Here is a 15721-nt window from a genome sequence, read left to right as displayed (position 1 = left end):
TTTACATGTGCCCAGGTAAATGGATTTTTTATTATCTAGTTTTAGCTAAACTACCAGTACAAAGTAGACAAGAGACTTAATTAAACACAACCTGATAAAGAAATCAGATTGAAGATACTAATAAGACCAACAAAAAAATAGACGAGCTGACACATCAACCTAATATAATTCAGTCATTGATGAAAGAAATTAAAGAAGATACAATTAAATGGAAAGCTATTTCATGTTCTTTGATTGGAAGAATTAATATTGTTACAACGTCCACACTACTCAAAGCAATATAAGAGTCAGTGCAATCCCTACCAAAATACTAATGGTGTATTTCACAGAAATAGAAAGAACAGTCATAAAATGTGTATGAAACCACAAAAGACTCTGAACAGCCAGAGCAATTTTGAGAACAGAATGCAAGGTATCTTGCTTCCTGATTTCAAATTATATTGCAAAGCTCTAATCAAAATAGTATGGTACTGGCATAAAAATAGACACTTAGTCCAATGGGACACAATAGAAAGCCCAGAAATAACCCACTCATGTAAGTTCAACTAATTTTCTGTGGGGGTGCCAAGAGTATACAATGGGGAAAGAATAATCTCTTCAACAAAATAGACTTTTCAATAAACGGTGCTGGGAAAACTGGACTGCCACATGCAAAAGAATGAAATTGAACCCTAGTCTACACCACATACAAAAATTAGCTCAAAATATATTGAAGACTCAAATGTAAGACCTGAAACCATAAAACTCTGCAAGAAAACATAGAGGGTAAGCTTCTTGGCATTGACCTTGACCATGATTTTTTTGGATCCGACAACAAAAGCTCAGGCAACAAAAGCAAAAACAAACAGGTGAGACTACATCGAACCAAAACACTTCTGCATGGCAAAGGGAACAATACAGAAGATGGCCTGTGGGTTGGGAGAAAATATTTGCAAACCATGTATATGAGACACTGAAAATTTGCTAACACAATAGGCTTCAGGTGCTCTCAGAACCACAAAAAAGCAATTATTTGAGGAAACAGATGTGTTAATTAGCTTGGGTGTAATTTCACCATACAATTATGTGAACTCATGTTTTACACCCTAAATACATACAACTTTTGTTTTAAAAATAAAACATATGAATAATAATTTAGGACCATTATTGATCAAAGAAGTTTGACTTTAAATAACCATACTAATACCCAGGTGAATGCAGCCTAGTGATCAGGATAAGCAGCATATGCATTTAATATTACTCAGTTGTTACAGTGGATGAGCTAGAATCTGTTTTAAGCTTGAGCATCACAGAACCTTTATCATCATTACTATTAAATACTAGAGTTAATCTTTTCTGTTCAGTTTATTGCATTGTCTTCACTTACACGTTTAAGTACAGAAATAAAGAGGGCAGTAGATAGTAAAAAGCAAAGATTAGTGATCAGATTGTCAGCCTTTAGAAAATTGAATTTTATTTTTTAGAGACTTTTGAAATTACGTATTGGTCAGCCAGCAAAACCAGGTTGCCATTGGGCAAGTGTATACTCAAGCTCTGAATAATTCACATGTAAATGTCACAAAGAAAAAAAAGACAGCATTTGACAGTGAGATGTGCTATTTCTCAGAAATGTCATTCAGTCGTATCATTTAGACTGTCATTTACTTTTGAGATTGACTTTCTGTGTACCAGTCAATCATTTAAGTAGACGTGTAGTTTGAAATTTATAAAAATTAAAGCTAATTTTACTTTAGTTCTGCTCATTTTAATTAGCTAATTTAGCTTTGCCAATTTTACTGTCCCTACCCTTAAAACCCTTAACTAAAAGAGACATCAGATAGTTGCTTACCATTGAAAAGAACCATGAGGAATACAACAAACCATTTAGTGAAAATGAAGGTATGTTCAGTTCATGGCGCCTGTGGCCATAGTGCAGTGTCCTCTCTGGGCACATGTGCCTGGATGTAATGGACTTTAAAGTAACACGTGCACACATCTGCTAGGTTTCCACAGACACGCGGCTCCGGTCACAAGGAGGCAGTTCCCGCACGGTGCGCACAGGATGGACTACCTGCACTTCGAGGACGACAGCCGTGGCTGGTGGTTTGACATGGACATGGTGATCATCTATATTTATTCGGTGAACTGGGTCATTGGGTTCATTGTTTTCTGCTTCCTTTGCTATTTTTTCTTTCCGTTTTAGGAATTTTCACATCTTACTACAGTCGAACAATCACAAATGATGCAGATAATAATTACTTAAACATTTTTAAGTGTGCTTTGAAATTTTTATAATATTGTGTTATATAAAATGTGGGTGTTTATAGAAAGTCTGAATATAAGTAACTTACTAATGTTTTTCATGTAATAAACTAAACTTTATGTATCTATCGAGCTCTTAGCAACAATGTACTATTAATTTCATAGTTCTTCGTTTAGGATTTGTATACTCTAATTTTACAGTGTCTCTTTTATACTTACCTTCATTATAAAGACAGAGGTTTTCCTCCACTTAAAAATAGTAAAGAGACAACATGAAATAATGTGGGTAGATACCAGAAAATATTTAGTCACCACTTATTCTCAGGCAAATGTATGCATTAAAGATAAACCATATTCTCTGGAACAAATCTAACAGGGTATATTCAGTTTGGATTTCTAGCCATCCCTAAAAATGTCTCTTTCTATTACCAAGAAAGCTGACTACCCCTTTTTTTACAGACCTAACAGTAGCTTTAGTGCAACATTTTTCATTATTACAAGAAGAGAATAGTAAATGTTTAAAAAAGAGACTAACCCCCACTGATGCACACTTAGGAAAGTATATTAACACTTTTTGAATTACAGGATTATTCACCTGAAGAAATAAAACAATGTATCGACTGATTTTCAGTAGTCTAAAATGGCAATGCATGTCCTACATGTAATTAATTCAGTGATTCATTTGACTATAAGGTTGTCAAATATATTGTAAAGTGCAATAAAGAGTGCTTTTAAATTTTTATTGTTAGTATGTGATTTAATGTCTGGAATAAAGAATTTTTGGAAATAGGCTTATGGATTTATAGAGCGAAAACTTGACATTCGTTTTAATTTATTATTGCAGTAACCCTTGGAATTAGTTTTTCCCTTATTAAAAAAATAAATAGGAGATCCAAATATCCCAGTGTGGGAAGCAAGTTGGGCAGGTATTCCAATTTTAAAAGTGTGAAAATTAAAGCAAAAGAAGTAAGCTTGCTTATCTCAGGCGCTCAGGTGATCTTTGTGTAACCTAGAACAAGTTTTTATTAAGAAACAAAAACAAACTAAGCCAACAACTAGAACAGGAACAGAGTCACAGAAATGGAGATCACATGGAAGGTTATCAGCGGGGAGGAGGAGCAGGGAGAGTGGGAGAAAAGGTACAGGGAACAAGAAACATAAATGGTAGGTAAAAAATAGACAGGGGGAGGTCAAGAATAGTATAGGAAATATAGAAGCCAAAGAATTTGTATGTACGACCCATGGACATGAACTAGGTGGGGGGAAATGCTGGTGGGAGGGCAGTGCAGGGTGGAGGGGAATAAAGAGGAGAAAAAAAATGGGACAACTGTAATAGCATAATCAATAAAATGTACTTTAAAAAAACTGTTAATCCAACTTTCCTGTACTATAATATCATATATCTGGTAAAACAATATGCATATAAGGTACATGAATCAGTGCACTAAAAATACTACCATCATCCAAACAAATTGGGATGGATCAGGCTACTATAGTTCAGTCTATGGAAAGTCCAAATTTGGCCTAATTACTAATGACTGTGTTTGAGTAAAAGCACTTAAGTGATATTATGTGATGTTCTAAGAAATATGGAAGCATAGTACAGCTTTTTGTTCTAAAACTGTTCTTACTGTGTTTAAATGATACGTGTGAAAAAAACAGTTGTGTATATTAGACATAAAATTCATAAAGCAACAAACTAAATAAAATTTAGAAACAGTTCAAGTTTTGCTCACATAGCATAATAAAATATATAAATTATACTTGCAGTCTAGGAACATGTAACTAATTTGTTATTGTAGCAAATAAGAATGGATATATATAATCTCTAATTTATTGCTCAAAATGTTAGAGTAGGAAGTGAGTTAGATATTAACAAGAGAGGTAGGAGCAAATGGAACCAGACATCTGATTAAGTAGAAGAGAACAGCTTTACAGCTACCTCAGGGAATAACTAAAATCGTTCTGCCAAATGAAGCAAAACATCCACTAGGCAGGAAGGACAGCTTTTCGGTCACCCCAAGGAGTCCACTCAACTAACAGGAAATGGCAAGGAAATTCCTTTTACTAAACTCATGCACAGAAGCCACAATGGCAACCACAAAAGGGGAAGGGCACAAGCCCCAGAAAATCCCAGAAAGAGACTGGGTAGTTTGAAAGAAAGCCTGCTTTTTCCCAAACCCAAAGAAATGCGAGGAAGTTCAACAAAGACCTTGGGGCAGCCGCTGCTCTCTTGTCTTCCGTCTCTCTTCCTGTCCAAGAATGTGCTGTCACTTCGCTTTAATAAACCTTGCCACTATCACTTAAAACTCCTTCCACGTGCATGTGCCTGAAATTCCTTTCCTGCGACACTGCAGAAGAACCTGTTTCCTCCAGTAACAGTTTTTGGCAACCACAAAGGGGCCAGTGGGAGCAGCTATTATTAAGAAACCAGAACCTCACTGCCTTTAAGCTAGTAGGTCCCCGTGTCTCCTATCCTTTTTTTCTCCTAGTCTGCCTTCTGTCCCAGGTGTTTCAGCAACACTTAATGGTGGGACACTTAATGGTAGGCTTGGGTCTGGCATTGAAAGGCCTCTAGGGCACCTGCCACTGAAATAAACAAGTCTCCCAAGGTAGGATAACCTGGTGATAACTTGGGCCAGATGTGATAGGCTGCCTGCCACACGTAAAGTCCACGGAGGCACACTAGTTGTGAAACAGGTATCCATACCCCAGAGCAGTTTCCTAATAGGATTAATCAGACACACTGAGACGTAATCGTCCTTGAATGGCCTCTCGTACTCCTCACTTAGCCTCTGCTGCCACCTGTGTTTGCTCTCCAGCTCTTCTCCCTTGCCCACTCCTGCCACTTCGACTGCTCACCGTCCCCCGCCCCCACCATTGCTTGTCCTTTCCAGCTTCAGAATCTGCACTCGCCTCAGCTCCACCTTCCCCCAGAGGCTTCCCTCTGCTCCTGCTGCAGGGCCCCGAGGCTCGGACCACATTTCGACTGCACTTCGCAGCTGTGGTGCTTCCCCCACTCTGGCAGCCTCCGGGAAGCTCCAGCGACCCACGGGCCTCACTCTTCTAAGCTTTGCCCTGTCTGACTGCCTTCTCCTCACCCAATCTGGTAATCCGGCAAGGTTAAAACACTAGTGAGGCCTTCCAACCAGAACTTTCATGAGGTCTCCGTCTCCTGGCCCCCCAGGGGAAGGAGGGAGCACAGTTTAACCTGGCCATCCTCTAAAATATGGGGTATTGCTATGTTCTGCACAATTCCTTGAATTGGAGCTGAGACACCCTTGTTTCCACCACTTATCCATGGCCTTTAAAGCTTTCGCTGAGAGTCTCAACAGGTCTTCCTGCTGGGTAATTAGGAATGTAAATGAGGCTGAGGTAATTGAAGGAAAAAAGTGCCACTTTTCAACCCAAGTGGCTGAAGTTGCCCAAGCTGATACCTTCTTCCTCCCTTCTCGAGCCTCCTTCTGCAGTTCCTAAAATAAAATTAAAATTAACATGGAAAATCGTACCTCCAAGGCTGAAAACTCCCAGGCCCCAACCCCCATTAAAACTCCCAAAGGTACGTAATAAATAGCCTTTACTTGCACATACTTACAGAAATGGGAAGATTTATGTTGAACCAATTGTGGGAATAATTTTAAAAGAACCACCACAACAGGAAACTAAAGAATGATCAATCAATTGTTAATTTTTCCCACAAGTCTGGCACAGGGGTACTCAGCAATTTATGATCTTTGTAGAGATCCTGGGGGGACAGGATCGGCCCCCAGGCCCCAGGGTGCTCTCTGGCTGGCTGGCCCAGCTAATATGCATAGGTTACTGGGGATCTCTGATCCCTCCCAGTCCCCCTGTCTTTTAAAACACCTTTCCCATGAGAGTCTCAGGGACAGCTTAACAGGGACCCTCCTATCCCTTCTGCTGACCGCCAGGCCTCTTAAAGGACCAGGGCTGCTGGGAACATGAAAGGTGTGGCAACAGGTTACTAGCCCGACTACTAAAGACCAGCAGCCCTGGTCCTTTAGGATGAGTTTTCCCCCTGGGGCGCCAGAGGTTCTAGGCACCCCTTGTACACAGACACAGGCAGCAGGGAGGCTGCAGTCATGCTAGCCAAGGCCAGAGGCCATCAAGCTGGGACACCTCACTTGAGGAAACAGGCCATACTTATCATCCGTATGGAGTGCAGGCCACCTGACCTAGTGGAGTAAAATCCACTCCCGATCCCCACCGTGACTGTTGACAAGGCTGCCCTCAGATGATGAGGTGACACTCCACACCCAAACATAAGCTACACTGAAGTCTTTGGAAGCATCTGCGCCCCCATCAGAGTAGGGGCAGGGCACAGGCCTTGGGACACCAAAGCTGTCAAGGAGGTCACGCACCATCCTAGGTTCTGGTCACATGATGGGACTAGAGAACACTAGGGAACCCTATGTTGCCCTCAGCTGCCCATTTACTTCCTCTTTTCCAGGGAAGGAAATTTCTCTCCCCAACGACATCAGGTAATATCACCTTCATTCTTGACTCCATTCTTGAAAATTCAGACCCAGAGCAGCCCCAATACCAACATCCTCACCTGCTTACGGACCTTCTATCCCTCAGTACCTGGCAAGTCTCTGGAACCGGACCTGCTCTGCCCCCTACAGGAGGTGGCAGGAGGGCCTCTGGGATCACCCGAGTTCATGTGTCCTTCTCAGTGTGAAACTTAAAAGACCACAACGCACAGCTGGGTGGATTCTCACAGGACCCTACAAGATTCACAGAGGAACTGCAAGCTTTAACCCAAACCTACAACTTAACCTGGAAAGACTTAAATGTCCTTTTCCCCCAATGCTGTCAACCCGAGGGAAGGCTCTGAATTTGGGAAGCAGCCTAGCAATATGCAGATTCTTTAAATACAGCCCAGACAAACAGATACCCATAGGGACAACAGCAGTTCCCCAGGTTGATCCTAATTGGTCTTAACCTACGGGGCAAAGTGGGCTCACCTACGGGGACCACATGGGGGTTTTTTGCCTCTTAGAAGGCATGAAAAGAAGCAGCATCGAGGCTGTCAATTATGCCAAAGTAAGAGAGGTTATGCAGCGCCCATATGAGAACCTGTCTCTATTCCACTCTCGTCTGACAAACGCCATTCACAAACAGTCCCGTGTAGACCCAGATAAGCCCAGCGGAGAAATAGTGGTAGCCAGGCACTTTGTTGATCAATCTGTCTCCAACACTCGGAGGAAACTACAAAGGCTAGCACTAGGCCTTCAAACCCCACTAAATGAGTTAACAGGTGTGGCTTTCTCTGTCTTTTACAATCGAGATCAGGTTGAAGAGAACAAAGAAAAAAGGCGCGCCAAACTTTTGGCAGCCACCTTACAAGGGGCAGATCCACTTTAGGCATGGCCCACCCGTCGCCCTCCCCAGAGACTGTTAGGAGGGGGAGCTAGTTACTCCTGTGGGAGCCTAGGCTGTTGGGTCCGAAAGCGCCCTAGGAGGGGCCACCAAAATGATGGCCCATAACCACCTAAAACACCTTCAGAAATCCAGATATTTAAGATATCTGGATAATTAATAATCCAGATATGCAGTAGTAGACCTTAATCAGGTCATTGAAGCCTGGGCATTGCCTCCTCACACCTCGGCCCAGAAGACCGAGCTCACTGCCCTCACTAGAGCCCTTCCGTTAGGGAAGGTACAGAGAGTTCATATTTTCCCAGATCCTGAATATGCCTTCCTCTTTTTACATGCAGGATGCAAAGAGCAGGGACCCTTAACAGCAAAGCACCCTCCTATCCAAACAGCACCAGGAACTTCTCACCCTTCTCCAAGCAGTAATAGGATGTGTGGAGGCAGCTACCATTCACTGTAAAGGACACCAAAAGGGAAACACAGACATCATTAAAGGAAATAACCTAGCCGATGCTGCCGCGAAAAGGGCTGCCTTATATCAGTCCCACTCCAGGCTAGCCCATTTCCGCAGAAATCTATCCCCCCAAAAAGGCCACAGTCCACAGAAAAGGAAAATGGGCTCAGCAATGAGGGTATTGGCTAAACCCCAAGGGATGGTGGGAGGTAGTTCACCAATTATGCCTCCCTCAAACCTTTCAATAGAAAAGCATTAAGGGGCTTCAAGATTCCTCTCATTTGGGCAGAGATCCAATGACCTCACTAGCTGACAGAATTTCTGCAGTTGATTCTGGGCTCCGCCAGGCTATCAAGCACGTCATTTGCCTCACCTGTAAAATTATGCATGGTGAAACAGACCTTCATAGGATTCTGCTGGGATAAAACTCAGTCCACAAAGAACATTACAGAACACTTAAAAGTTAATATATAGTTTGTGCAAAGATGACACAATATTTACAAATTACATTATTTGATAATGGACAAGTTGTTTAACCCCTCTAATGTTGGGTTTCTTCATTAATTAAAAGGAAAAATAAAAACAGTATTGTGAATTAAAAGATAATGCTAGTGAAAATAAACAATAATTGTGTTACCCTTTTCCTTCTCTTTATTTGAACACTTACTTTTGAAAGAGCCATAGAAAAAAATCTTATTTTTTCAAAAAATATTAATAAGGTGCAAATACCCAATTATTATTCATGCACAATAGGAATTGATTACTACCAACTAAATCTTATATTCCCTTCAGCTGACAGCCATAACATAGCAAAGAATTGAGTCATTAACTGGGCCATTAAGCAAAAGTGGATTATAAGTCACGTCATCCAGCAAACAGAATGAAGGGCTTCTGACACTCTCATAGGTCTCACTTTGTTTTACGTGGATTTAGTAGTATGGGGGCACATGGCCACGCCAAAAAAAAGGAAAAAAAAGTATTTTACTGAGAAATTAAAACAAATACATTATTGCTAAATTTACGAAATTCACTCAGAAGGCTGAGGAGTATGATAACCTAATTTTGATGTTATACAGAACTTTTTGTTCAATTAAATAAATATTTGTTATCAATTTTGGTACTTATTTTTCTTAACATTTAAAATTATACTCATGATACCTACTTACAAAATTTGAGTCACAGTGTTATTTTTTATAGTGTTTAACATACAAAAGTACTTTATTACCATAAATTCAAGCATAAAATAGTACTCTAAACAATTTTTTGCACTTGTACTTTTAGGTGCAGCATTTAATTGCAGTCACGACTGTGTGCCTGTACTACAAATGTAGTAATCTAGTCAGGACGTCCCGGCGTCTATTCAGAGTCCATCGCTGAGCTCTCTCTCTGGTTCTAACCCTCCGATTATCATTCCAAATTATCTTGTAGCTGATCAAACAGCTCTTACTAGATTTATTTCAAAAAATGTTTAACTCTCATGTAAGACAGTAAAGGTCTTATGGATTAATGATAAAAATTTCAACTATAATTGAATAAAATAATCATTTCTTTTACCTTTTTAAAATTTGTTGAAGTCATGTCAAAATACTTGAGTGCTTATATTTTACCAGCACTCAAGCATTTTACAGCAAATTCTACAGTGCTTTTTATTCCCTAATATAGTGACAGTCTTCAACTAAGAACAAGTTGTTTTCACAAAATCTTCCAAGTTTATTTTTCTTCTACATTTGAATACATTTTCTCACAGAAAAAAATTATTTGGATTCTAGAATTAATCCGCAAAATTCCATATAAACTTATGTGTAAGCACAGCACTAATACAGCTTTTCAACCTCATCTAACTACTGCCTGAAACAAGTTTTTCTGGGAGCTCTAGGTACCTGGAATCCATCTGGCTCATTCAGCAACCACACCTGCCTCAGATGTGATACGGTGGTGGATAAAGAGAGAAAGACCCTTCTTGCAGCCACCAGCATGTCAAAACCATATTTAAATGTTTTGCCATGAATGATGTGCACTTTTCGCCCACATTTATGCAGGAACAATAAGGGTGCACATTATGTATGGGTAGTGTCTATGTACATGTTTTTAATTCTTTTACTAATGCTGATGCATTAAAAGTGTAACTCTACAAACAGTAACAATATCCGTATGTAAGATAATACCGTGGAATACGATAATCAGTTTTGTTTCTAAACATCAATAAATAAACAGTTTTTCTGAATTGAAAAACTAAAACAAAAGATTTTCCCTGCAAGTTTGGGCCCAAAATGTGGATGAACATTTTACACGACAAAAGAGAAAGAAGGTTAGATTAGCACTGTCAAAGAGATGTGTCATGTGGGCCACATATGTGATTTTAAATATTCTAATAGCCATATCTGAAGGAAAAAGAAACTTCTAGCAGAGCTGCGGGTCTGCGGCAGCGCGAGCCCTCTAGCTCTCCACCCCCCGCCCCCCACCTGCCCTCAGGAGGCAGCCCCAGCAGCAACGCCCAGAGCAGCCCAGTAACAGCGCCGTAGCCCTGTGACCCGCTGACATCGACAAACTCATGGCACATGGGACCTGACACGACATAGCCCTGGTGTGCTATAAGGGCTCGCCTCCTGTCTGGGCCGCATCCCGGGAAAACCTTGGTCAACGTCATGCCAGCTGAGGTTGGTGTCCTGGCTGGCAGAGCTGTTCATGAACAGGCTGCCCCTTGGGGGCGGGAAATGATCTGTGATCCGTGAGTCGCTGTTTCAGGATGGGGAATTTACTGTGGACCATTGTACCAACGGCACCCGGGAGCTCCCACCTTCGACATCACTGTCACCATGACTACCAGGACGCTAGTCCCACTGATGGGCATAGAAGGTGTCCACGATGGTAGGATCACCTGGAAATGTTATGAAATGGTTTCCTACCTACTGCGTCCCAGTACTTACCTTGTCTGTCCCTTCCTCCACCACTCCCCGCTGCTTTTGCACCCCTCTCCTTCCCATACACACATACACCATTTTTATCTGAGGGGCCATTGCCCTACACCCATATTGCTGCCAAAATCTTATGAGCTGTGGGCCAAGGTTGAATGGACAGACCCCTCCCCCTACCACTGGTTGGAAAACACTTTATTTTGTGTTTTATTTTATTTTCTGAATAAAAAAGATTCTACTAAAATAAATAAATATAAAAAGAAACATTAAATTAATTTTAATAATGCTTTTAACCCAATATATTTTAAATGTTATCATTTAACATGTAATCAACATAAAATCATTTTGGAATTAATGAGATATTGACTATCTTTTTTGTATTGTCTTCGAAATCTTGTATTTGTTCCACACAGCATATCTCAGTGTACACGAGCCACATTTTGAGTGCTCAGGAGGTGCCTATGGCTACGTGCTGGCCACTGTACGGGAGAGCAAAGCCTTTTGTCAGTGTGTCAGTCAGCGTCCAAGCAGAGAAAGAAAACCCTCATGTGCGCTGTATTGTGGAATAGGGAATTTACTGTAGGAATTAGACATTACACAATTCTGGAAAGAGCTGGGGAATTAAAGGTCCCAGGGAAAAATCCTCCTAAAATATTAGAACAGGGAGGTTGCAGGGAAGTTTGGGAGCTGAGCACATGCAGCCATTAACGTGGGATCACGAAGAGGAGCTGCGTTCTGTAAAGCCATTGACTCCGTGCAGCTATTTCTGTTAACCCATAGCCGAAGGGTGGGTGGGGGCCGGCACATGTTCTTGGTCAGAGGACCGGCAGGAAAGAAGAGGAGCTGAATGCAGATCAGGGAAGAACAAGAACACACTGGCACCTGCTGGCCCCTCTAGGTCAGCTGCTTCCTGCCTCTCAACACACAGACTTTGAGAGTATACTGGCAATTGTTTCACTTCTGCCTTTCAAATCTCATGCAAATTTCCCTTTTGGCCAACTCTATATGACATCACACAGGAAAGGAAATTCTGGGAAAAGTATTTCCACATTAGCAAAATAGGTATGGTACAAAACCACTAAAATGGTGCCACATAAGAAAAGGCTTCTGAGAACCTAGTTCCCTCTTAGCCAAGCTGACACAGTGTAAAAGCACCACAGTCAACCAGCTCTGAGCAATAGGCAGCTGCAGGAAGCTGCAGACAGAAAATCATCTTCTACCCATACATTTCTGGGGGCAATTCTAAATAGATAAAGGAGGAACTTAACATGTTCAATGCTAAGTACAGGGTAGGGCAAAAGTAGGTTTACAATTGTGAGTACAGGAAACCCAGTTTATTCTTGTATCATTTATTAATTATTGTATTATTTTCCATACAGACAACTGTAAACCTACTTTGCCCCACTGTGTATATGCCAGAGACTATCTGTGCTTTGCATAGAGTATCTTCTTTTCACAACAACCCTAAAAGACTTCTATTACCACACCCATTTTACAGACAAGAAAATTTGAGCTAATGGAGGTTAAATAACTTGCCTAAACCGAATGTTACAGCCAGGAGTCAAATCCAGATATGTCTAGTTCTTGAAGCTGTATTCTTTCTACTAAACCTTCTAAGAAGGCTAATCTCTAATTTAGGGACTTCTCTAACACAAACAGAATTAAACAGAAATTCAGAGACATTCCTTCTCAGTAAAATTTCTACGGGTCCACTGGTCTGCAGCAAGTCAAGATGTAGATATCTCTTCCAAGGTGAAGAAGAAGATGTCATATCTGAGCCACCTACTACTGAAAAAGAGGCACATCCCCATGGGTCCTCTTCAAATTTGGGAGGTTACATACACCGTATTATCTGGGTGTGCTGCTCTGACCCACTGACAAAATGACCCAAAAAGCTGCCAGTATCAAGTGGCACCAGAACAAAAAAAGTTTCTTCAATGGGCCCAGACTACCACGAAAACTCCACTGTCATTTGGGCCACATGATCCCACACATCCAATGGGACTGGAACTGCCAACACAATCCATATCGAAATCCCAGCTGCTTTCTTTTTTATCGACAAGCCAATTCTAAAATCCATATAGAAATACAGAGGACCCAGAATAACAACAATAACAACAACCAGCAACAACAGAAGAACAAAAGAAAAGAACAAAGTTGGAAAAATCACATTTCTTGGGTTCAAAAGTTACTACAAAACTACAGTAATCAAGACAGTGTGGTATTGCCAGTAAGGATAGACTTACAGATCAATGAAACACAACTGAGAATCTAGAAATAAGCCTTTAGATTTGTGGTAAATTGATATCAGGCAATGGTGACAAGGCAATTTAATGGGGAAAATAGTCTTTTCAACAATGGTTCCAGAATAACTGGATATCCACAGACAAGAGAGTAAAGGTGGATCCCCATGTTACACCATACATACACAAAAAATAACTCAACATGGATCAAAGGCCCAAAGGTGGGAGCTAAATCTGTTGGAAAAAGTTCTTGGAAGAAGCCTAGACATAACTCTCTATAATCCTACATTAGGTACTAATTTCTTAGATACAACAACAACAACAAAACCACATTAAAAAGTTGAACTTCTTAAAAATTAAGAACTTTTGTGCTTCAAACAACACCATAAAGGGAGCAAAGGGGAAAATCACGAAATGCAAGAAAACGTGCCAAACATATGTCTAATAAAAAGACTTGAATCTAAAACAGGCAAAATAACTCAATAATAAAAAGATACAAAACCCAGTTTCTCGAAGGGCAGAGATATGATTAGACATTTCTCCAAAAGAGAAATACGAATGGTGAATGAATACATGAAAAGATGCTCAACAGAATTAACCATCAAATGAAATGAAAATCAAAACCACAATAAAATATCACTTCACGCCTACTAAGATAGCTATTATTAAAAAATAAATAAGTTTTGCAAGAAGTAGAAAAATTAAAACCCTCAAACACTTCAGGTGGGAATATAGTGATATGAGTCACTTTAGTTTCTCAAAAAATTAAAGTAGAATAATCATCTAATCCAGCAATCTTATGCCTAAGTTTATACCCAAGAGGAATGAAAACATACATCCACAAAACCCCTGGTATACACATTTTCATAGCAGTAGTATTTATAATAGCCAAACAGTGGAAACACCCCAAATGTTCATCAACTTGCAAATGAATAAATGTATTAGTGTCGTCCATACAATGGAATATTAACCAGCAATAAAAGGACGCAAGGTACTGACACATGCTGCAATGTGGATGACCCTGGAGAACACGACAGACCCACCCCTAAAAGGCCTATAAAAAGGAAGTGAAATCAGTTCCATCCATGCTGTCGCAAAGGGTATAAGTTCCTTCTTTCTCTCTGCTGCGTAGAATTCCATTGTGTAAATGTACCATAGTTTTTTGATCCACTCATTTGCTGATGGGCACTTCGGTTGGAACTAGAGAGCATTATGTTAAGTGAAATAAGCCAGGCAGTGAGGGACAAATACCATATGATCTCACCTTTAACTGGAACATAATCAACAAAAGAAAAAGCAAACAAAATATAACCAGAGACATTGAAATTAAGAACAATGTAACAATAGCCAGAGGGGAGTGGGGAGGGGATAGTGGGAAGAGGGCTTTACAGGAGCTACTATAAAGGACACATGGACAAAGTAAGGGGGAGGGTGGAGGTGGGGGAGGGAGGTGGGTTCGGCTGGGATGGGGTGGAGGGATGGGGAGAAAATGCAGACAAACTGAATAACAAAAAATTTTTTTAATAATTTTTTAAAAAAGAAAAAAAAAGGAAGTGAAATCAATCAAAGATAGAGTGAGGATATAACTAGAATGTCACACAGACTGAAACTAATGTCTCTTAGAGCAAATCTACACATTCCTTCCAAAGGAGAGTCCAAGGCGAAAGAGTGCGGACTGGGCTGCGAGCACATGGGGTGCTCAGCAGTCACAATTCCCTTCCATCAGAACGTAGGTGCGTAGAACAAGATCAGCACATATGGCCCCGTTCAATGTTCGACTACAAATAGAAACCAAATACATGCTGGGTTTAAATGTGGAACATCTCTGGATTCTAAATTCTAACGGTAATACATTCAGAGCTTTGTGGGCTTGGTGGCAGACGAAACAAAGAACACAACAAGTAGATAAACGTGGAAAGGGGCAGTTAAATCCTGGAACTAATTTTTGCCTCTGCTTTCATTCATTATCTCCTCTGTCATCATTTGGAGTAGGATTATATGTAATCATTCCCATCTTTAACTATTTGGCTTTGCCATCCTACCTACTCTTACAATAGACATTTCCCAATACCTGGCTAAAATATTTCAAATTCCGTTTGTTCCCCCGATCAGCCTCTCCAAGCTCCTTTCATTGTCCAGCTTTATTGAAATAACAAAAAAATCAGAAACAACTTAAATATCTAATAATAGATTTGTTAAATAATAAAACATCATTCATTGAATTGAATACTATGCAACCATTAAAAGTATTTTATAAAAGGTTATTTCATGCATTACAGTGTGAGTATACTTAATACCACTGAACTGTGTATTTTTAAATGATTAAAATGATACATTTTATGTTATGTATATTTTACCATAATAAAAAAAGACTATTTTATAACATGGATAAATGCTCAAATTGTATCGGGGGTTTTTTAAGTGAAAATATAGTATGATGAACCTGTGGGAACCAACCACGAAACAATGAG

General features: G+C 40.3%; 1 protein-coding gene and 1 pseudogene across 5 annotated transcripts in view; both read left to right on the top strand.

The window, feature by feature from the left end:
* Positions 1–2983, top strand: part of RNF180 (ring finger protein 180) — a 154578-nt gene extending 151595 nt beyond the window's left edge. For all 5 annotated transcript variants that reach the window (XM_045186417.2, XM_053913307.2, XM_053913305.1 and 2 more), the window contains one exon: positions 1983–2983. In XM_045186417.2, coding sequence (XP_045042352.1) covers positions 1983–2182 — 200 coding nt within the window. In that variant the 3' untranslated portion in view covers positions 2183–2983. The remainder of the gene's footprint in view (positions 1–1982) is intronic.
* A 7642-nt stretch (positions 2984–10625) lies between these two features.
* Positions 10626–11576, top strand: LOC112320930 (profilin-1 pseudogene; annotated as a pseudogene).
* The last annotated feature ends 4145 nt before the right edge of the window (positions 11577–15721 follow it).

This window comes from Desmodus rotundus, chromosome 1, assembly GCF_022682495.2.
Source record: "Desmodus rotundus isolate HL8 chromosome 1, HLdesRot8A.1, whole genome shotgun sequence".
In the NCBI taxonomy this organism is placed as follows: domain Eukaryota; kingdom Metazoa; phylum Chordata; class Mammalia; order Chiroptera; family Phyllostomidae; genus Desmodus; species Desmodus rotundus.
This window is presented reverse-complemented; position numbering and strand designations above follow the sequence as displayed.